The sequence below is a fragment of the Poeciliopsis prolifica genome, unplaced genomic scaffold (genome assembly GCF_027474105.1).
Source record: "Poeciliopsis prolifica strain line A6 unplaced genomic scaffold, Auburn_PproV2 SCAFFOLD147, whole genome shotgun sequence".
NCBI lineage: Eukaryota > Metazoa > Chordata > Actinopteri > Cyprinodontiformes > Poeciliidae > Poeciliopsis > Poeciliopsis prolifica.
In genome coordinates this window covers 195086-218521 of record NW_026562522.1, presented here as the reverse complement: position 1 = coordinate 218521, position 23436 = coordinate 195086, and the positions used below count along the sequence as shown (strand labels likewise).

Genomic DNA, 23436 nt, shown 5'->3' with positions numbered 1-23436 from the left:
ATGTTTTTACAAGATGGAGAAGACATTGTGCAACCAGAAGTAGAAAGTTGAGATGTGTTTTTTATGCTTGTGCTCCTACTTATTCTTTACAACTCTGTAAATGGATTTAACATTTGGTCTTTCATCTTGGACTAAAACAAATGATATCTAAGAAACTGAGCTTTTAATCTGAAATTACCATGATGACAATCAAATGCATTCAGTAAATAAATAAAAATAATAAGTGAACAAATCACTAATAAATTTGATAACATATTATTGTTTAGTTTGAAATAATTAATCAAAAATATGACAAATGCACTTGCTAACAAAACACACTGCAAGAATTTATTGTTCGTGTGTGTGCGTGTGTGTGTGTTGTTAAGGGAAAAGGCTCAGATCCTGAAGAAAACTGGTATGAAGAGAGTTCTGCTGATGGGCTCAGGTTACGTCTCTGGGCCTGTGGTGGAGTATCTGACCCGGGATGAGAGGACCCAGGTGACTGTTGGTGAGTACTGGTGTCTTTGCACTGGAAGGCTGGATCTGGTCATAACTAAAATTTTCACTCAGTCTTTTGACTGTTGCTCCAGAGATGTGTTTCATCTCCAACATTTCTACCCTCTGGGATCTGTCCTGGTTGGAGAAGTTCACATTCCATCACTATGTGGGCTGAACAACATCCCAACCAGGAAATCACCACGTATTTGTTGTTTATAATGCTGAAACACCAGCATTATTACTGTTTCTATATTTCTGACATTCCATGATGGAAAAACTGTAAACGTTTTTTAAAAACACATTTTTATTAATTTTGTGTTTCCACAATTAGAGAAAAGAACAGAGAATTGTACACTGTACTGCTTATTACATTACATGAGAAGATTATAAGAAAGAGAAACAGAAACAAACAACAAAAAAAACTGCTGCTGTACTATGTCACATTCATGTCAAATCATGTTTTCAATGGTAACCAAACATTTACAAACAGATTTAAAACGTAACAACAACACAATCACAGCTAGCTGCTGTGGTGAAAAAAGAAAAGAAAAAGAAAGATACATAGTAATACAAAAGGAGGATATTCTGTAGTTAAGATCTTGTGAGACTTTCCACTTTATTGGATTCTGACCTCTCATCACAAGAGAACACATATCAATAAAATGTTTCTCATTACCCCTAAGAACTGCACTAATTCTTTCATGAGGGAGGACCCTAAATAATTATTTTGACCACTCTGTAACAGTTGGTGGTTTATTCTTAATCCAGTTGATCAAAATGTATTTTCCAGCCAAAAGCAATAATTTGTCACACAATTTGAAGTGTGATTGTTTTAGAGTGACTAATTTTGACAGGAGGCCAAGAAGAAACAAGCAGGGTCACAGCTGATATTGACACAAAACATGTCACTCAGCTCTTTAGAAATGGTTTAGAATCAATTTGCATTGCCAGAAATAATGGTAATAGGTTCCAAACTCTCCTACATGTTTTGCATAAGGGATAGGACTGGCGATCCATCTTATTCACTATAAAAGGTGTTAAATGTAGAAGATGTAATATGAAAAATATTACAAAGGTAACCAGTCAACATGTTGAAGATGTTTTCTCTGCTCTCTTTTCCATTCAGCGTCTGTGCTTCTGAAACAGGCTGAGGAGCTGGCAGCCAGGTATCCCAACACCATCCCCATCATGCTGGATGCCAGCAGCCAGGAGGGACACCTGGACTCTCTGGTCAAAGATCATGACCTGGTTATCAGGTATCAGCTGCTTTTCTATTCACTTTGCACTGAGAGTCGTCAGTTTTCTTTTTTGCAGCTGTATTATTATATGTACAATTATTTCCAACTGTGAAGTATTCCCTCACTGGCAGACTAAGGTAATAAACTCTGTGAAATTAATACTTCTAAACTTTTCATCTGTTTCCCAGCATGCTGCCTTACTCTTTCCATCCCATCATTGCCAAACACTGCATAAGAAGGAAGGTGAACATGGTGACTGCCAGCTACCTGAGTCCTGCTATGAGGGAGCTGCAGAGCAGGTGACCAACAATAATTATGTTGAGATTTAAATCACTTTCCCAAGATTTCACCACCTTATTGTACAACTACTTAAAATAGAAAATAAATAACTTATTATTATTATTTAGCGTGAGAAGTCTATAGTTGCAGGTATAATTATGGCTGCTGTGTTGATGCTGTTAATCATGAAGACTAAAATCTGTGATAACCTGAAGATGTCTTTATCTCACCTGATTTAAAATGCTTTGGTTTTTGCCAGTGGCAGCTGGCGAAGAACATCTTAGTGGGGCTCATGTGCCACTAGATCTCTCTTCCTAGTCCAACATAAGCATTCACATGAACTGTCAGAAAATGATTACAATTCTACTGTAATAAAACATTGTTCATACAAGAAAATGTCACAAAGGGCAAAATTAGCTAAAAGTAAAGGTCTCTTCAGCTACTGCCGCTAAACCAACTGGTTGGCCTTGAAAACCAGTGTGTTGGAAAAACAAACGTTTCAAATATTTTGAATGTATTAGATTTAAATACATATGTAAAAGAAACTAGTTCAAAACCTACAGGTTTGAGAGTCTTCCTGTATGCGTGTGTGTGTGAGTGTGGAGGAAGCAGGCATCACCATTGTGAACGAGATGGGACTGGATCCAGGGATTGATCACATGGTGGCCATGGAGTGTATTGACCAAGCCAAGGCTGATGGCTGCACTGTGAGTCAGCTCTCACACAGTGAGAGAGAGATAGAAAAACATTCCACCTGCCCGTAAGGCTTTCTGGTACAACAGACTGTAGCAACCTCATATGAATCACTGCTGTCTAGGTGGAGTCGTACACCTCGTTCTGCGGAGGGCTTCCTGCTCCGGAGTGTTCAGACAATCCTCTTCGCTACAAGTTCAGCTGGAGTCCTTACGGTGTCCTCCTGAACACAATCAACCCAGCTGTCTTTCTCAGAGATGGCGAGGTATGGAAGCCTCACAGGGTCATAAACAGTATTTAAGCTTTTCTCAGCAGAATCTGTTCCTGGTGCTGCAGTTTGTCTAAAGGAGAAGTCTGATGAGAGTCGTGTGTTCAAGGTGGTGAGCATCCCTGCAGGTGGGGCTCTGATGGATTCGGCCACACCGATGGATTTCTTCCCAGGTTTCAGCCTGGAAGCATTTCCCAACCGCGACAGTACCAAGTACGCCGAGCCGTATGGCATTCAGACGGCACACACACTCATCAGGGGAACCCTGCGCTTCAAGGTACAGTGGCTACACTATTGGAAAATTTCTCTGGCATAATTCAGGAGCACGCAGGTTTTCAGTCTGAAGTTTTGATGTTTTGATTATTTCCCGCATGTTTGAGAAATCCGTCAATCTCCATGGCAACCATCTGTCTGTGCAAACCTAAATGCTTGCTTACACAGAGAGTTCTTTTTTCCATGCAGCTCCTTGTTGAAGCTTCAGTCTCCAGTTAGACAGCCCCCAACCATGACTCCCCACTTAGCCTCTTCAGGCTTGCAGCAGCAGGCCTGAAGGGCCTGCAGCCCACTGTGTTGGCAAACACAGTGGCAAACACTGTGTTTGCCAATTGCAAACTCAGCCGAAACATAGTTTCGGCTGAGTTAATCATATTAGCTACTTTTCAGTATAACACTGGTAAAAATGTTGTTAGCGACTCAACAGAGAAACATTATTATGATCATGTGCTGAAGGCGGAGTGTCAGAAAGCCCAGAAGCTTCTTAAAGAGACCGAGGACAATTTCAAGGTGTTAAAACCTTAGTCAAATTTGTTAAGTTGTGTTTGATTTATACAATGCTGAAAAATTAAATACAAAAATTCTGCATCTTTAAATATTTTCTGTTAAATGAAACATGATAGTAATGGGTTTCCTTAGGATGAGATTTTTTTATATGGAGCTTTAAGTTTAAAAATGAAGTTTTAAAATGTCAGAAAATAAATCATGTCACATCTCACATGCTGTTATGAGTTAGTGCATAAGTTATTGCATTATGACACACTTTAAAAACTAAAGCAACAACAGAAACACAACTGACTCTACATCTATGGCTTTGATTGTTAACTATAACCAAAGAAGACTGATGTCCCAGAGCAGATTGTCAATCAGTAAGAGGACTGAACTGAGTCGGTTCTTTTCTCATAATGTCATCTATTTTTTGAAGTGCACCAGTTTCTCCTGCAGCAAAATAGCTTTGTAACATGATGCTGCCACCTCCATGCTTCTCTGTTTGGACCCAGAAGTTGCCGCATTGTTATGACAGCTAGCCATCCCATTCTGCCCATGGCTGCCTATAATTGAACAAATGAGCCTGTCTGTACTGTAGGGATGTAAAATCAGGAGTTCACAAAGACTACTATTAACTACTTAAATCCACAATAATGTAGGTATGTACACTTCTAGTTTCAGCCGTTGGTGAATTTAAGGATAACATTGTATAAATCTCAAGTGAAATTTACAAAAGAAAAGAAATGGTGTTTTATCAGCACATTTTGTTTTCAGTAAGTACTTTGTTTCTTTCTTGGCATTTCCTGTCTGTGCTTAACACAGACATTTAATACAGACAACAGGCCTAAAACAGGACATTACAGTTTTAGACCTAAAACTGTAATGTCCTAAATAAGGCCTAAAACAGGACATTACAGTTTTAGACCTAAAACTGTAATGTCCTGTTTTAGGCCTTATACTCATAAAATTACTAAAAGTAGCCTGCAGGTTTGGTGCTGATGGAGATGGTCCTCTTGTTGTTTTTGCCTCCTGTCAATGTCTCATCAAGTTCCTGTTGTGTTCCACAGGGCTTCTCCAAAGCTATGGGCAGTTTTGTTAAGCTGGGACTGATCAATACTGAGCCCAATCCTGTCCTCCAGCATCCTACGTCTACCATCTCCTGGGTATGAATCGCTCCAGCAAATAGTTCATAAGCAGGCCTTTGCTCCGTACTCCGTTTTAGTTTAATTAATGTTTTCTATCTCATCAAATGACAGAAGTCTACTGCTGCCAACACTTGTTTATCAGTATCAAGGCTGCAGTGAACAGAAGCTTCTCATACTCATGACTTAAAGGCAAATAGTGTTAGCTTTTATGCTTATGAGAGTTCAATCTTTTCAGAATGTTTACCAGCCATCAAGTGGTTGATAGATTTTTCATCCTGCCACTAATCTGCCTGAAAACACTCCACAATCTTTTCTTTTGAGATGAGATGAAAAATGAAAGAGGTAAAATAAATTAGCACACTTAGAAATGTAGGCATGAAGGCTGGGTAAAAAGAGTTAAGAGACCATTGATGAACTGAAGAGGAGCACAGAGACAAACTCAACCACAGAGAGAAAATTAAGTGTACTGTAGGTTTAAAATTGTTCAGGTGCAGAAGAAAAGAAATAAAGAAAAAAAACTTTTTTACTGCTTGTTCATTTCCTTTCTTGTGTGCAGAAAGAACTTCTCTGTCATCAGATGGGCTTGCCCTCCTCCTCATCCCCAGAAGCTTTTGAGGGAGCAGTCTATAAGCAGGTTGGAGAGGATCAGTTCAGAATGGACACCTTGAGATGGTGCGACACCAACTTAGCAGCTTCACACACACTCACTGACTAGAACAGGCCAGTCCAAAACATGAACTAACCTATATGAAATAGAGTGTTGCTTTACATGGTAATGAGTGATATTAATGCTCCATTCGGTTCAGAACTTCATCACTGGTATGAATGTCATATATTTGGACTTTTAATTAAGCACGTTTAGCATCAAAAGCACTAAGAAGGCCTAGTTATTGAAATGTTTAATAACATTTTGTGAGAAAATAAATTGATTGTTTGGAGACCTAAACATATTTGAAATTACCAAGCTTTTCACAAATGGACATATTTTAAGGTTTTCATGAAAGTAACACCAAAAACTACTCAACAGCAGCCCCCCAGCAACTTTTCAAAACACACTTCTAATTGACCTCACTTTATGATAAGGCCAAGACCAAACAGGAAGTCAGTAATCTTGGATTTAAGTTAAATTTTTTACCCTGTTTTGGCTATTTATGATCTGGGCTTTTGAACAAAATTCTGGAGACTTTAATCGATCGACAGCAGGAAGTGCAATTTATTTTATTTCGAAAGGCCAACATCTGACCCCTGTGACCTAATCAAGATTACAGTGTGTCCACTGACAGAAGACATGTTGGTGGCTTCCGGAAACTTTTCCAGAATATGGAAAAGTTGGATGTCAAGCTGTACCTCCAACAGGAAAGCATGGCCAAATTCCTCTACTCCTTAAAATCAGTCTATATTGTACAAAACATTTACAGCACGTCACTATTCTCTGTTTATATCTTGTACAACTGTTTAGAAATATTTATATCCAATATAGCACTTCTGGATAGATGCAAACTACATTTCGTTGCTTGTACATGTGACAGTGCAATGACAATAAAGTTTAAACCATGCTTTGATTGGCATTTTTGAAGTTTTGTACGCATCTGTATCTTCTCAGAACAAAACTTTCAAAACAAAAACTTTCTTGGACCCATGGTCTAAACCCACAGGAAAAAGCCTTTTGCTCCATCAAAGCATGTGTCTGTCATAACAGATAATCAGTTTTAATATTCCCATGGTCAATTGGGGACATCACCTGCCCCCTTTGAACATGAAATTAGCTTTTTTGCTCCTGGATGTCTTCCTTTTACTTTTTGTTTCATACATATATAAACTTGTCTGATGACAGAGAAACATCATGCTGAATTCTTGTCAGATCTCTGCCAAACTTATAGGACTTGATGTGTCCACTATCATGACCCTTAGTGACATGAACGGAAGTGATTTGTAAGATTCGCCAAATGTGTTACCTAGTGGATGCATGCGGGAATGGAGCGAGATCGTTGATAATGCTGTAGAAAGTTCTAATAAATATTAATAAGAATTTTGTTACATCATTTTGACTTGATTATGGCTTTATCTCAGTTTATACAGATATGCATACATTTATGAAAAACATTGGAATCACACTTACCAATACCTTAGTCAATATGAATTATTTAAAATTACTCATTGAGTTAAGACAACGCAATGTCTTAACTCAGATACATTCTTAGTGCAATGTATCTGTTGCATTAAGAACAATGTTCTGGTATGAAAGTAACACAAGCCTCTGATGAGCTGCGACTGATCTGGCTGAGACGAGATGCTGCACATCAAGCTGCTCTTTGGCTTCTCTGCTTAGCAACAAGGGAGCACACTTTGAGCCCACTGCTCTGACGAGGACACTTGAAGTGGTGTAGCTATACAACCTTCTCCAAGCCAAGGTTGCCTGCTGCCAGCGATGAAGGGATGGGGGCCATGCAGGCCTTGAGGTCTGCATTCCTCTGAGAGGAAAAGTGAACTGTTGGAATGATTTCATTATTGCTGTTAACAGGGGGAAACTCAATGACCAACAGCTTAAATTCAATGAGACCATTTATTTAATTCAAAAGAAGCCAGAAAAATCAACTGCACATCCTTGAGCCTCATTCCAAGGATGAGTGTCCCCAGCAGCAGTGGAGAAGATATTTACACTTTAGTGTAAAATGAAAGTAAGTTGAGGATGAATCCATGCTGTCTGTGTGTGGCTGCAGGCTGGGGATGCTGAGCGACGACGTTGTGCCTCATGCTGACACCATTCTGGCTGCACTCACAAAGCACCTGGAAGCCAAGCTCTCTTTTGGTGAGTGGGGTAACTGCTGGTGCTGACCAGAGGAACACAGTCAGGCATAGAACTATGATTCTTCTCTTCTGGATCCAGCTAAAGGTGAGCAGGACTTGATAATCATGAGGAACGATGTGGGAATTCGACATCCAACCGGAGAGCTGGAGATGCGACAGATCAGCCTGGTGGTCTATGGGGAACCAAACGGCTTCTCTGCCATGGCCAAAACTGTGGGATACCCAGCAGCCATTGCTGCCCGCATGGTTCTCGATGGTTAGTGATGCCTCTCTGTAAGTTATCACATTTGTATACAGACCCTCCAAACAAAGATTTTCTAGCTGTTAGGAATGATGAGGCCTCAAAAACAATAAGGTAATTGATTCTGTGACTCTTCTCAGCTATCAAGACTGACTTATAAAATTTCAGTCAGGTCAGAACTCATTTCTGGCTGGTGCCAGAATTCAGTTCAGTCATTAATCCTTTATCCCCAAGGGAAACTAAAAATTGTGTTCTACCTGAAATCAGTCTTGCAACAAATTTGAAGAGACCTCTGACTGAAGATTGTTCTTCTGACTGGCAGCAAAGACAATATTCAAAGCAAAATGCCTTGATTGTCACAACCTGTGATTGGCTTGCTCTGCTAATCCTCATTTTCTTTTGCTGTTACTCTTTAAATTGCTATCAAACTTAATGTCTGAAAACCTAGCAGAGATGTTGGATACAATACTATATACTATAATAGTATTGTAGTATATAATGGCATGATGAAGAGCTTATTTTAGCTTCCCCCTCTCCGATCCTGTTTTGTATCCATGAAGTTTCTGTTTCAAATCCTCTGAGATTTGTGATGTAGCTTAAGTACTGTTTGAGCTTTTGAGAAGCTAATTAGCTGCTCTCATGCCTTTTTGTCATGATTACACATCATAACAGTCTAAAATAAAAAAAGAAGAGCAAAAATCCTTCCAGCTGCACAGCACCCAGAACCAGGGGGAATAATTCTTCAAACATGCAATGCCTCAGCACAATAAAATTATAAACAAAAATCTACAAAAATAACTGAAATAACATTTAAAGTAACAGAGCTACTTCTAATGCTGCCACCATCAAAGAATGGCCTATAAACACAATCTACCAGTCAATATAGCAGAGAGATTACAATTTAAAAGTTGGGTATAAAATTATCGACTAATTCTACCATTTGAAATAGCATTTTAGCAAATTTTAGTATAAGTTAAATTAGCATAATGCAAGTTAATGTTAACCAACCCATATGTTTACCAACTTCTAATATCATATAAGATAGCATTTGCATTTTACTTGCTTCATCATACAAGCTAGCTAAGTAATGTAAACTAACATGGCAACATGAATAATTTATCTAATAAAATCCTAATTTAATTTTTAGAAGTTAACCAAAGGAAAGTTAAGTTAAGAACGGAGTGGCTTAAAGTAACAAGCTATTATGAAAATTATAGCTAAGTTCAAATGATAAACTAGTGCTGGATCAATAACTAATGTTACATCAGTAGTCACACTGTGCAAAGCTGTCTGTGAAGTGATTGAAAATGTTTTCATCTGCCTGCTGCTGCTGTTCGTTTTTCTAACATGACTGATACAACAGAACCAAACACTTTTTTTCTCTCGGTAGGGGAAATCAGTACAAAAGGTCTGGTGGTCCCAATGACCACTGACATCTATGGGCCTGTGTTGGCTCGGCTCAAGGAGGAAGGACTGCACATCATATCCAAGAGCACCCTACAGGAGTAGAACATAGACTGCAAACGTTAGAAAACCTGCAGAAGTCCAAAGAACTTCGAAAGTGGATAAAATCAGCTTTTACAACTTTACACCAATTCCTTTAACACTATAAGACCCATCTGTCTGCTTGTCGTCTGATTGTTTTATTTTATTAAATATTTTTTAAGGAATGTTTTTGTTAGATGTACTTGCTTGTCAGATAAAATTTTAAGTGTTAATAAAAATGTGAAAGCAGTGGTAGGCAGAAAAGATATTTGAGTCCAACATCACCACATTTGGAAATCCATAGAATAATTAGTTAAAATAGTTGAAAGGAAATTCATGCTCAAAATTTGCAGTCTCAGGTCAGAAATTTAGGATGCAGCTGATGGTCAGTAATTCAAATGTTTTGCCTAACTTCTCATCTGCATCAGAGGAAAATAATTAGGTCAGACAATATGAATGAAACCAGAAGAACAAAACCTCTTAAACAGACATCAAAGTCCAGATCTGCTGTAGAGCCCAGCTGAGAAAACGTCACTGTTTTCAATTAGATGAATCCTACCACTGAATGCTCAGTGTGTGGCTGAAACCACATAATCAGGTCTTCATGTTGTAAGAAATATTCTCCACACAGAAGTTGGACCTCATCCAGCCTGACTGGAGCTCCCAGCTGATGTTTTTAGAAAGTGCATCAACATTTCTGGAGCAGTTTCTCTTAGATGTTTGTCAAACTGCAAACCTTAAAAATGTTTTATTTCTTTCTCTTATGACTTTGTAGTACTTTAGTTTCATCAGCAAAAGGATTCTGGATACAAATGTGAACACAAATATGTTTACACCTATTTCTATCATTTTGGTGACATTAAGTAGAAATGTCTGACTGTTCCATTATTAGTAGAAAACATGTTACAAATGCTGATCTTATATTTACTGCCTAAAACCAGACTAGTTTCATCCATCACAGGTTCTAATTCTCTTCAAATAGAGAAAATTAAGTATTTTGCAAATAGCATATAGACCAGTTCCATATAACTCCCAACATAAACTGCTAGTCAAAAAATCTTTTTCTGAATGTTTGAGATCACAATATCTGAAATACTTTTGTTGTGGAGTTTTATGTTTTTTTGTTGTTGACAGAAATGAAATGATTACATAATTAAACTCCTATAAAGTCTTCTGATGATTTCTTTAAAAAATAAAAAACTTTGAAGTAGATCACACAATTTCAATATTTATATAAACAATTTAGAATTATCAGTTATTGTGGAAAATACATGTTTTTTTTTCTTCTTGTATTTAATCCTTAAAAAAGCAATCTTGACATTTCTAGACCAACAAATCTAACCACAAGCATGATGGTAGATTTATCAAAATCATATAAAAATGGGTCACTGTGCGGACTGCTGTTCATTGATCATGATCTGATCTAGCCCAGAACCAGTAGATTGAACTGCTGCAGCGTCCTCTCAGCTCCTTGATCTCCAGCTGAGGTCTCACTTGGGAGAAAAAGGGAAAAAAATTGCTGACTGGTGTTTTTACTTCTGCTTGATTTGGAGGCAGCCAAGCAAACTGGGCCACCAAGCACAGGATAATTGGGGATGTAATTATTTAAAGTCAAAAATGTAAATGAAGTTGCAGATCTGGCAGCAGGTCAGGACAATTCCTAGACTCTTGACCTATTTTCTGACCTGAAAAGACGCATTTCTTACACAGTCTTAGCCTGGATTAACGCATAAGAAATGGTGCAGGGATAATAACAAAGAACTTCATAAAAGGAATATGTATAATCCACAAGTTGAACCAGACTCTGTTTTCAACAGAAATTCAAATTGGGATATCTTGCTGCCCCCTCTCCCTTTCACAAAACAAGGGAGGTTGAACATGAAGTGGGGGGGCAGGAAATATCTGAAGACAGATTTTTAAAGATTTCAAACACTGATCCTATTGGATCACTGATGAAAAGATGGCTGCCTCCTCACCAGTCGCAAACTTATAAAGAACGTTTGTGTTTTTTTTTTTTAAATAAATGTTACTGTAAAGAAACCAGTACACCTTTCCAAGTAGTCTAGGAGATGATCAGCTAAACAAACTAATCTCACCTGTTGTGTTATCCCTTCACTGACTTTCAGAGCAACAAAAAAATGTATTGTAAAATCCTACTCTTTGCCTTTAAATGCCTTAATGGTCTTGCTCATCCTTACCTCCCCGACTTGCTCCAGCTGAATGTTTCACCAAGACCGGCTGACCAGCTTCTGTTGCTTGTACCAAAATCTAGGCTGAAGCTCCAAGATTGACCCTTTTCTGTTTATTTGTGGAGCAAGCGGCCACTGAATATTAGATAAGAATGGTTATAGTTAGTGTTTTTAAGAACTTGATCTAAAAAGTGGTTTTTGACATGATGTGCATTGATTTGTAGTTTTCTGCTTTAGAATTTCTGGTTGAATTTTCCTTTGCTCTCCAATCCTCTGCATTTGGATCCTACTTTTAGAAATCATGACAGTAACATGAAGTGTGGAAACAGTGAAGCACTTGGAATACCTTCTGGTAACTTCTGTTTGTGTTATAGATGTATACATTTATGTGCATTTCCACACACACACGCACACAAATAGTTTTAAGAGAAACTATTTTCTTTCAGTAAATGCAGCTTGCAAGTTTACATAGGAACACTTTAAAGAACCAACAGTTTTTTGTTTGCAATTCTTTCACTTTATCCCTCTAGTCCCCAATGAAAGACTCCAGCAGTGTTTCACATCCAACTAAAGATCTACATAGGCAGTAATCACATGCAACACATTTAGTTTGTTACAAAACTGAGTATAAAATTATTAATCATCTTTAGCTAAACAGAATCAAAGCATTTATTTGCACTAGAAATATAGAATCTAGAAGTATAAATAGAAATTTGGTCCATCAAAATGATTACCATATTTACATTCAATTGTTTTATTATTCCACATCCTTATCTTGTTTAGCACACTGTAGCTACTGTTGCAGTGGTATTCACAGAATAGATTCCAGTGGCAGAGCCATGGAAAACATTTGATGTGAAAAGGTGCAGCTTCCCTTTTTAGGCTCAGTGCCAATAAATACAATGTTTAAAAAGAGTTTAGTACAAATGTTCAGGATGGTGCATTAAAACCTGGGACAGTTAATGTATAAATGTAACAAAGTTTGAACTACAACAAAAGGAATACAAAAGGCACACAATATATAAAAGCAGAAGGAGTCCAAATTCAACACAGCTGTTAAGAATCTGCCAGTCAGTCAAAAGAGATTCTATTGGTGCTTGAAGAACATAAAGAACAACTTATCCTATCAGGACTTTTTACATAAGAGATTCAAGACTATCAGTGGTGGTTCCATTGTTGTCAAAAAATAGGAGGGTTTTCTCTTCCTGTGTCCCGATGATGCTCAGCATGGCTTTGTACAGGAACTGGTAGTGCTCCTGCAAAAACACACTCCACTCAGTTTCTTGCTACTATTCTGTTTAACATACAGTAATATCAACCCAGAGCAAAATTTTTATTTTGTTTGATTCCTGATAAAACACATTCACTATATGAACAAGTTCCATATTCACCTAGCTGCCAGCTAGGTCCTAGCAGTTGGCTTATTTCAGTCCTCTCTGAAATAAGTGGTTTGAGTCCACAAAGCTGTCTTCAATCGAGTGACCCTTTATCTTGACGTAAATGAACAGCTGATTGTTTGCCGATGAGTTTGCTCTATTGTCCAGGACCATCCATCTGCTGTTCAGTTTCTCCAGTGAAGAGCTGGCAGCATTCGTTCTGCATTGGACTGTTACTGTGCCACACTGATGAGCCGTGTTTGGCTGTTTTATTCTGGGATAATCCAGCTTCTGTCTGACAGTTTTAGAATTTGTTTGGAGTACTTAATATCTTTCACTATTTTCTGAGCTTAGATTGAAAAACATGGTAATATCAGTGAGGTGGCCTTTATTAGTTAGGCTTATACAGATGAACTGAAAGATTTTCATTAATGAATCAGATTATCATTGAAAAGTTCCTTTAAGGTGTTTATTTCTGTTAGTATTGATGATTCTGGATTACAGCAGCTGAAAATCAAAAATGTCTTATTATAAAATTTGAGTAATATCACATCAGACAATACAGTTCTGGTGCCATGGGTCAGACTGCTTGACAGTTGCCAAGGATAGTGACTGAAATTCTTTATAAAATAAGCTTCTTCCTTTGAAGAAATCCATATGTATCGGTTAATAAGGTATTTCTGAATCAAATTGAACTGAATTAAGAAAGGTATTGCTGAAGAAGCCAGCTACTCAGAATGTGGTATCCATGCTTCTAGACATGGAATGTTGAGAGGAAACTAACATTTTGATTGAAATCTGTGCGTTAACAATAGCGATAACTTTAGCTTTGAGACAATTGTGTAGCAAATTTTGACGTCTTCAACTGTCAGATGTCACTGAGCCAGGTTCTGGTTCTGGTTCAGGTTTTGGTTCTGCTGGAAGTTTCTTCCTGTTAAAGGGTACTTTTAACAGGACAAATATGTCCCAGAGAAGTGAATTCTGTTAGTCAATATTTCAATGCAATCAGCTGGATTGCAGATATCCTTAGATAGAAACTTTTAAACTGACATGAATGATAAATTGAACCTGATGCATTGCTTGATAACCAGGATCATGAGTGTATGTACTAAAATTTGTTTGTATGACTGGTTTGAATTTACTTTTTTGGTTTAGTTCTTCGAGAAAACATGTACAGAACCTCTCATTATTTTGACATTATTGGACCTCTGCTGGTGTTATACACTGCATTGAAATGTCATTAAATTGAAAACAAGTATGTTTGGTTTAAACTTAGAAGGTATTGACTGATGTTGGAGCATCAAGAGCCACCAAACACACCCAACTTAAGCTAGAACTATCACATTCTTTTTCCATAGAGAAAGACAACCTGAACCAAAGACCATATCAGAAGCTTTTCACCAGGGCTAAGAGAGAAACTAGCTAGTGTTGAACTTAGAGGAATACATTTACTTGGCTCATTTATTTTCCTCTTATCTCCCAGATTCAGGAACTCCGTATGCAGGAGCAGGAAACACAGAGAACAATCATTCAACATCAAACTTCAGACATATCTAGAGTTTTATCCAGAGAATTCAATGCATACAGAATGTCACATCAACATTACACCCAGATTATCAAGAAGTCTAAACACATAACAAAACATTCAATGACCTGCAACGAGTTGGAAAGGAGAAAACGCAATAGGAGAGACACAAAAATGCATTTTTGGGAATTGCTCTCATGGCTGCAAACAAAGCAATTAGTTTTCTCTGCTGTAAAACAGACATTTTATAAGGAGGTGGATTCTCTTAATTTAAATATATGCATTTGAAGGTGTGTCCTCCCTTTGTACGGCTGTTTAAAGTAAATTTTATTACCTTCTTTGAGACCTGTTCAAACCCAAAAGCAAATATATGGAGAGAACAAAGGTCATTCTCGAACAGGGTCTTCCCGTACCAGTCTCCTCCTTTAAACATTCCAGACCAAAATTTATACTTTAGCTAGACCTGGTGGTTTTCTGCCTCAGCGATTCATCAAGAAACCGATTTCTGTTATAAACACACTGATACAGAAATCTGGTGTTAGATGATAACTGTCAGTTTGGAACTAAAAACTGCAGGATTATCTTCTTTTAGAAATAACTCTTTTAGAATACCTGAAATATTTTACTTCTAAAACTTTAGTTTCCTAATCCTGTTCTATTTTAGTAATCTAAGATGCATGCAAATTAGTATGGTTAGACACTAACTAGTTCAGAACATGCTGTTAATACTTGAAAGAAATATCTTAATACATTTGATTATACTTCTAGAAGAATTGTTTTCTAAACGTTTTAGTGTTTTACTGAACTCCTAAACAAACACTAAAGAATTTTACTCATCTTGTGACAGGCAGACCCCCTTGACCTCTGACCTATCCGCTAGTACAAAACTGTCCCTTTCTGAAGGCCCTCTTAGTAATTAATGTAAGTTCAGAAAGTCAGCAGTTGCTTTAGTTTGAATTTTTATCCAAATCTACCTAACTGAAAATCTACTCAAAATATTCATGCTACATCTAATATTTCATATGCACAAAGGTTAACTGTTTCAAAAATTAATATAACCAAACTTATACTCCCAACACTAGCTAGGTGCTCACTGGTCCATGGTTCCTTTTCAGTTAATGCATTTGAATTGCAATTGGACACTAAGATTCTGGAGTTGGAGGAAGAGTGGAAAGGAACATAATCCACTGATGTTCTGGGTGCCATATCATGTACTGATTCTGGTCCACTGGGTTTTCTGAAGGTCACAGTCAATGCAAACATCTACCATGCAAATGTCGAAATTATAGAGCACTTAATGCTTCCCTCAGCCGACCAGCTGTATGGACCTGATGATTTTATTTTCCAGCAGGACTTGGTACCTGTCCACACTGCCAGTACTGATAATGCCTGCTTCAATCGCCATGGTAATGCCAACAAACTGGCCTGACCTTAACCAATACAGAATCCCTGGATCAGGAGGAAGATTAAATTACTGAAGCAAACTCGTCAGAACCTCAGGCTGGTTTCCTCCATTCTTTTGCAAAAGGAGCAGTACATGGACATACTTTTCTTTAAACACACATTCTTTTTTATTGGTCTGGTTTGATATTGTAATTTTCTGAGAGACAAAATTTGTGATTTTCATTTGCGGTAAACAACAATAATTCACCAGCAAAATTCCAACAAAATTTATTAAGATGTGTTTGTAAATTAGCTGACCTGCATTTATCCATAACTCAAATATTGAACTAAAGAGTGCAACAAACAGATCTGTAATAAACTGGCTGTGAGACTTACGACATCATTGAAGACTCCTGGTCTCAAAAGGTTTGTCAGCCTGGCTGCTTGGAACACATCAGCCGAACCTTCAGCCTCCAGCTGCTGCTTTAGGGACGACAGAGCACAGAATGTTCCTGCCGTGACTCCACCCACACTGCAGGAGAAAAACACCAGGACTCATCTCATGTAAAACCTTTTGGAAAAAGAAGACCCAAAAAGTATGCCAACAGGCTGGACAGGGTCTTACTCATCATGGACCACAGTGGGAGAGTCCCTGCTTGCCCTTTCTTCATTCACCAGACTGATGAGCTCAAAGGTGTTGCTGATGGGGCTGTCAGGGTTCGGCCAGCAGGGGGCGAGGAATTGCTTCACCTCAAGAACAAAGTCATCCTGTCCAGAGGAGAAGAGTTGGCATGCCAACCAGATGCCTTCTGAATACAACATCTTTCTGGGTTGTAAGAACAGCTTCAGTGATACTTTTGTGTTGTAAGATCACAACAATAGTTTATTTTTGTGTTCCAAGTGAAATTAAGAAGCCTCAGATTTAGCCTCAGTTTTAGTGGCTTATATGACACTTGTTTGCAATACAAACTATCTGCTATTATTAAGAACATCATGGCGCAAAAGAAAAATAAAAAGAAGCTAACCTTTCCAGCAGACAGGGTGTATTCCCGGACCACCAGGATATCCTCATTGGACAGACAGATGTGAGCCTCACTCCTTTGGGTCACAGTGAACATGTTGAAGCTGATGAATTGCTCATTGCCAGGATGCAGGGCACAGAGCTCTGCCTCCTCTGTAGTCTGTTGACATAGAGACATGGGAACGCTAACACTGCTGTCTGGATGTCCTACCCACACATTTCTTTAAGAAGGTCCTGCCTGTTATTGCTACTGATCTGATCCAAATAGTAAACTCATCACTCACATCAGGCGTTTTCCCCCAGACTTTGAAAACAGCAGTTATCAAATTACTGCTAAAAAAGAACAATCTGGACAAATCACTAATGCAGAATTACAGGCCGATCTCCAACCTGACATTCACCAGCAAAGTTATTGAAAAAACTGTGTGTAAACAGTTAAATAGTTTCCTCATGATAACCAACTGCTTTGACTTCAGTGCTTGACTGGTTTGAATCTTACATAAAGAACGGGGATTTCTTTGTTTCAATTGGAAACTTCTCATCAAAAACATCAAAGGTCACATGTGGGGTACCCCAAGGTTCAATCCTAGGATTCCTCTTATTCAATATTTATATTCTCCCACTAGCTCAGATTATAACAGAAATAATATTAGCTACCATAACTATGCGGATGATACTCAGCTCTGCACTACCCTGTCACCAGGTGACTGAACCCATCCAATCACTGAATAAATTCTTAGAACAGATAAATGTGTGGATGTGCCAAAACTTTCTCCAGCTGAACAGAAACAAAACTGAAGTAATTATTTTTGGACCTAAAGAGGAACGATCTAGAGTCAATGCACAGCTTCAGTTATTACAACTAAAAACTACAGATCAGTCCCGAAACCTGGGAGTAGTGATGGACTCGGACTTGAATCTTGCGAGCCACATAAAGCCAGCTCAAGAGAAACTCATCCATGCGTTTATCTTTAGTCGCATTGATTATTGCAACAGCGTCTTCACAGGCCTGTCCAACAAATCAATCAAACAGCTGCAGTTGATCCAGAACGCTGCTGCTCGCGTTCTCACTAAAACAAGAAAGATAGAGCACATAACACCAGCACGTAACATGTTTGTTACATAACACTGGCTCAAAGAATAGATTTTAAAATACTGTTGTTAGTTTACAAATCACTGAACGGTTTAGCACCACAATACATCAAAGATCTGCTGTTGTTGTATCAACCTTCCAGATCTCTCAGTGTCTTCTGGTTCTGGTCTGCTCTGCATCCCCAGAACCAGAACCAAAAGAGGAGAAGCAGCTTTCAGCGTCTATGCACCAAAAATTTGGAACAAACTTCCAGAAAACTGTAAAACAGCAGAAACCCTGACTTCCTTTAAATCTCAACTAAAAACCCACCTGTTTAAAATTGTATTTGAAACGTAATATGTAACAATGTATTGTTTATTCTATGTTGCATGACTTTGTGTTTTTGTGTTTATGATGTAAAGCACTTTGAAATGCCTTGCTGGTTAAATGTTCTATACAAATAAAATTTGATTGATTAATTGATTGACAGCTGAGCTTTGTTCCAGGAAGTATTCCAGAGCAGATGAGGGCAGGCGTGGCTCTCCTGGAGATGGGACCGATCATGAACAGTTCTTTGCATGAAAATGACCATGCATTATCAGGTAACAAAACAAAACAGATAAAGATTGTTATGTACACTCACAGCTAGGAACAGCTGTACAGTTTTTGGCAATAAGTAGTGAACCAACCAACCAGGAAATTAGTAACACAGAGGTGAAAATTGGTTAAGTTCAAGATTGGTTTAGCACCAGAATGAGGACAAAGTGGGACCTAAGCCACTTTGACCCAGCAGGTTCTAGTTGTCAGAACCTGTTGTTCATCTGAAAAAGAGAAAATATTGTGGGAGTGGCAGGTGTGTGGAAAGAAATGTCTTCTTGAGGTCAGAGCTGGTTTACAAAGATACAAAGACTTGGTGCTGGTTCCAACCAATGAATGCCGGATGCTGTGAATGAACTCCTAATGTACAGAAAATGGAACGTTGAAGCAGGTGGGCTGCAGCAGCAGAAAATCACTCTGACTCTCCCAGCAGGTGTCACTCTGACTAGTTGAGTACAGGAAATGTTGCTGCCTGGTCCAGGAAATCTCATACTCATTTGAAATAAATGGAGGGTTATATAATAATATGTCAAACATGACAATGAAATAGTACCAAAAATTGTTGTAATATTTCTGATGACATAAAGTGTTTTGTCCTGGAGTCCACAGCTGAATCGTTTTTGCTTACCCCAGGCAGTGAGATGATGATCTGGATTTTGTGATCCCATATCATTCTCCAAAAGTCCTTTATGGTGCCAGGCAAGGGATTCTGGGTAATGATGAACTCTCTGTTTAGTCTGTAGCCCTGCGAAACAAAGCCATACCTTTGTACAGGTGATTAAAGCTCCAAATAGTTCAATAAATTACTGGAATACCATTTGATCCCTCAATGACATCACAGAACAAATAAACTTTGTTCTGTGATGTTTATTTGCACAAAGGTCATAGCACAAAGGTCCTATGCTTCCCTGAGAAAAAAAATCAACCTAGTCACTGCTTTAATCTGCAGTTTCTCGTAGAGAGGAAAAGTTTTGAAAAACTTGCTTAATTCATTAAAAAGAAACTTAATGTTAGACTATGCTGATAAAACATTTGTTCTAATGTAACAGCAATCGGTTCAGGCCATTACATGGCTGACACTGATGCAGAGACATTGAAGGCTGACTTTTAAATAAAAGTAGTGTAGCTGTTCACGGGCTCCTTTGCTTGTGTGTTGATGAACAGAGAGATTTAATCCTACGGGAACCCTCATGAAGCACATCTTCATGTGATTCTGGCTAAGATTTCATAATAACGGAGATTTGCTGGTCTTACAGTGATGAATGAGGCATTGATGTAGTCGGTCGTCTCTCCAGCTGTTATAGATAGACGCACTCGGGACCTCTCAGCTACGATAAGATAAGATGAGGTTAATTACTTTGTGGAGCTGAAATGGAAGGATTTAAACATGTGACAGAGACTGATGTGGTGTTCCAGCAGTTCATGGAGTTCCCATAAGGCAGTCTCACCAGGTATCACGGAGCAGTCCCTGTTCTTGCTGAAGTTGTTGTCCTGCAGAGCGCTGCAAAAATCACTCTGCTTCACTTCATTGTGACACACCAGCTGGAGAGAAAAGAAAAGAGCTAACGTTTAGGTTCTGCTGTCCTAACTAATGTAGTCAAAACATGGAGCCTGCTATACAAAGACTTGTGTAGATTTCTTATCAAAATATGGCATATTCATATCCATTTGCACAGAAGAAATGGATGTATAAAAGTATGAGGACACATGGATCAGAGCACATTTAGTCTGTCTATTCTAACTAGCGTTCATACCTGACCCATGTGCTGTACAAATAAACTTGATTTATTGCTTAACTGAACAGATTTAGGAATACAATTAAGTATAAATTTTTCCAAAACAATATTTTTTTAAATATTATATTTAAAATATATATATGAAATATATATATATATATATATATATATATATATATATATATATATATATAATATATATATTATATATATATATATATATTATATATATATATATATATATATGTGCTGTGATGTGCTGGACTGTCTCAGGGGCCTCCTTGCACAACCTACACCTTGGGTCTTGTCTGGTGTGGTAGATCTGGGCCTCTATTGCTCTGGTGTTTAGGGCCTGTTCCTGGGCGGCCAGGATGAGGGCCTTGGTGCTGTTCTTGAGTCCAGCTTTTTCCAGCCATTGGTAGGATTTACTGCTATCAGCCACTTGGGTTATTTGCTGGTGGTACATCCCATGTAGGGGCTTGTCCTCCCATGATGGTATCTCTGGCACCTCAGCCTCCGTTCCCTGTTGTCTGAGACATTCACTGAGCACATTGTCTGTTGAGGCTTTGTCCCTGATGTATTATGGATCTTAGTTGTTTCGTCCTGGATAGTGGTTCTCACACTCACTAGTCCTCTGCCTCCGTCCTTGCGGCTCGTGTACAGTCTCAGGGTGCTGGATTTGGGATGGAACCCTCCATGCATGGTTAGTAGCTTTCTAGTCTTAATATCTGTGGCTTTTATCTCCTCCTTTGGCCAGCTGATTATTCCAGCAGAGTATCTGATTACTGGTAGGGCATAGCTGTTTATCGCACGGATTTTGTTCTTGCCATTGAGCTGGCTTCTCAGGACTTGCCTTATTCGTTGGAGGTATTTAGCTGTGGCTCCTTTCATTGTGGCCTCATCGAGGTTGCCATTTGCTTGTGGTATACCTAGGTACTTGCAACTGTCCTCTATGTCTGCTATTGTTCCTTGTGGGAGTGAGACTCCTTCTGCGCGGATCACCTTCCCCCTCTTTGTGATCAGCCGACCACACTTCTCTAGTCCGAATGACATCCCAATGTCCGTGCTGTAGATCCTGGTGGTGTGGATCAGTGAGTCGATGTCTCGCTCACTCTTGGCGTACAGCTTGATGTCATCCATGTAGAGAAGGTGACTGATGTTGGCCCGATTTTTGAGTCGGTATCCGTAGCCAGTCTTTTTGATAATTTGGCTGAGGGGGTTCAGGCCTATGCAGAACAGTAGCGGGGACAGAGCATCTCCTTGGTATATGCCACATTTGATGGACACTTGTGCAAGTGGTTTGCAGTTGGCTTCAAGGGTGGTTTTCCACAGCCTCATAGTTTGCAATGAAGGCTCTCAGAGTCCTGTTTATGTTATACATCTCTAAGCATTCAATGATCCAAGTATGTGGCATTGAGTCATAGGCTTTCTTGTAATCAATATATATATATATATATATATATATATATTGATCATCATTCATTAAATGATATACGTATGATCATCATTAAATGATATATGATAATTATTACTGATTATTCTCATCAGTAATGATTCAAAAAATTTCATTGATATCAAAATCTATCAAATGCTTTTTAGAATTGACAAGCAGCTTTTTGCATGTTTTCTCTGGCATTTTGATTATTTATCTTTGATGATGACCTCCAAGTCTTTATGGTTGGAAGGCCTTCTATCGTCACCCTAATCTCCATTAATTTTGCATGAATGTGTCAGCTCACCTTAAACTGTTTGTCCAGGCAAGTCCTCCCAGATGGTCCTGGAATCAGCAGCTTATCCACATAATTGTGAATATGTGCAGCCAGTATTTCAGTGTCCCCATATAAGATGGCCTCCACCAAAGCATCATGGATGAAAATATACTGTTCCTGTAGAAGGAGGAAGATGTTTATTGCCACTGTTTGTAACAAAACCTCTACTTATATATTTTTTAAAGCAAACCTAACAGATAGCCTTGCTACTTTTTGCTACTATTTGTACTGAATGGAGACACGTGCAAAAAAAATGTGCAAGTAAATAATTTCATAGTTTCATACTGAAATTACTTTTGGATGATGTGTAGTGAAATTGGGTGATATAAAAAAAATTTTGCAAGAAAAAAATGCTTTATTTCTGCACACCGAACACATACTTTACCCTATTCATCTCTGTTGCATGATCTGAATGAAATACTGCATGTATTGAAGTAGCAAGTTGAACTCTGACCTCAGTCTGAACCAGGAAGTTTCTTTGTTTCTGGATGTGCTTCAAGAAGCCAGGAATATCAATGGTTCCTTCGTGTGATATTCGTTTCAGCATGCTGTCCAGGACAATGTACGCGCCTGTCCGGCCAACCCCAGCACTGCACAGCAAAACAATCAGTCAGACACGCTTCCAGGATTAGCTCAAATGAAGTCTTCAGTGAAGCTTCATGTGACCTGCAGTGCACCACCACTGGGCCCATGTTGTCTGTGTTCACTCTGGATGACTTGCGAATGAAGCTGAGAAGCGGCAGAGACAACTCTGGGACACCCATATCAGGCCATTGGGTGAACTGGAACTGTTCCACTGTTCGCTCGTTGCTCCACTCCTTCTTTGAGCTCTGCAGGAGGAAGGTACAGAATGAACTCATTAACTTCAAAAATAATATTCTTTCACCAATAAAAAAACTTCTGGCACCTTAAGTTGTAAAACATCAGAACAATTACATTAAATGTTCTGTTTGTCAACAAGAAATGCATTTTGATGTCTTATCTTTGTTGCTTTCTCTGGAAATGAAAATTGCAAATGCAAATTGCATTTAAACAACAAAACATTCCTTCTTTCACTCATTAAGCAAATATATCAAATATCTTTGCTGAGTATTTTTTGTGCACAGCATATTTAACATATTTTCAACAAAATGCATCTTGGAAACTGAAATAGGCTACCTTGGCATATTGCTATTTGCTGAGACCGAAGCAGTCAGTCATCTCAAGGCACTTTTCAAAAATGTCACTTCAATTCAATTATACTTACATTGGTCCTCGTTACCAATCAGTCCATTATTCAAATTAATTTGAATAGTTTGACCTTGGGCTGCACAGTGGGGCAGTTGGTAGCACTGTTGCTTTGCAGCAAGAAGGACCTGGGTTCAATTCCCTG

The 23436-nt window shown here is 38.5% G+C and overlaps 2 protein-coding genes across 8 annotated transcripts in view; one reads left to right on the top strand and one right to left on the bottom strand.

The window, feature by feature from the left end:
* aass (aminoadipate-semialdehyde synthase) overlaps window positions 1–10567 on the top strand; it is a 33628-nt gene extending 23061 nt beyond the window's left edge. For all 3 annotated transcript variants that reach the window (XM_055025425.1, XM_055025426.1, XM_055025424.1), the window contains exons 14-24: window positions 366–487; window positions 1604–1733; window positions 1904–2014; window positions 2593–2701; window positions 2812–2952; window positions 3065–3232; window positions 4785–4880; window positions 5419–5534; window positions 7583–7671; window positions 7750–7926; window positions 9302–10567. In XM_055025425.1, the coding sequence (XP_054881400.1) occupies window positions 366–487; window positions 1604–1733; window positions 1904–2014; window positions 2593–2701; window positions 2812–2952; window positions 3065–3232; window positions 4785–4880; window positions 5419–5534; window positions 7583–7671; window positions 7750–7926; window positions 9302–9420 (1378 nt within the window). In that variant the 3' untranslated portion in view covers window positions 9421–10567. The remainder of the gene's footprint in view (window positions 1–365; window positions 488–1603; window positions 1734–1903; window positions 2015–2592; window positions 2702–2811; window positions 2953–3064; window positions 3233–4784; window positions 4881–5418; window positions 5535–7582; window positions 7672–7749; window positions 7927–9301) is intronic.
* Window positions 10568–12014: 1447 nt separating this feature from the next.
* Window positions 12015–23436, bottom strand: part of ptprz1a (protein tyrosine phosphatase receptor type Z1a) — a 78852-nt gene continuing 67430 nt past the window's right edge. For all 5 annotated transcript variants that reach the window (XM_055025415.1, XM_055025416.1, XM_055025417.1 and 2 more), the window contains 10 exons: window positions 22731–22894; window positions 22519–22654; window positions 22035–22181; window positions 20008–20101; window positions 19814–19887; window positions 19188–19304; window positions 16895–17050; window positions 16495–16637; window positions 16266–16401; window positions 12015–12841 (listed from right to left, as the gene is read on the bottom strand). In XM_055025415.1, coding sequence (XP_054881390.1) covers window positions 12722–12841; window positions 16266–16401; window positions 16495–16637; window positions 16895–17050; window positions 19188–19304; window positions 19814–19887; window positions 20008–20101; window positions 22035–22181; window positions 22519–22654; window positions 22731–22894 — 1287 coding nt within the window. In that variant the 3' untranslated portion in view covers window positions 12015–12721. The remainder of the gene's footprint in view (window positions 12842–16265; window positions 16402–16494; window positions 16638–16894; window positions 17051–19187; window positions 19305–19813; window positions 19888–20007; window positions 20102–22034; window positions 22182–22518; window positions 22655–22730; window positions 22895–23436) is intronic.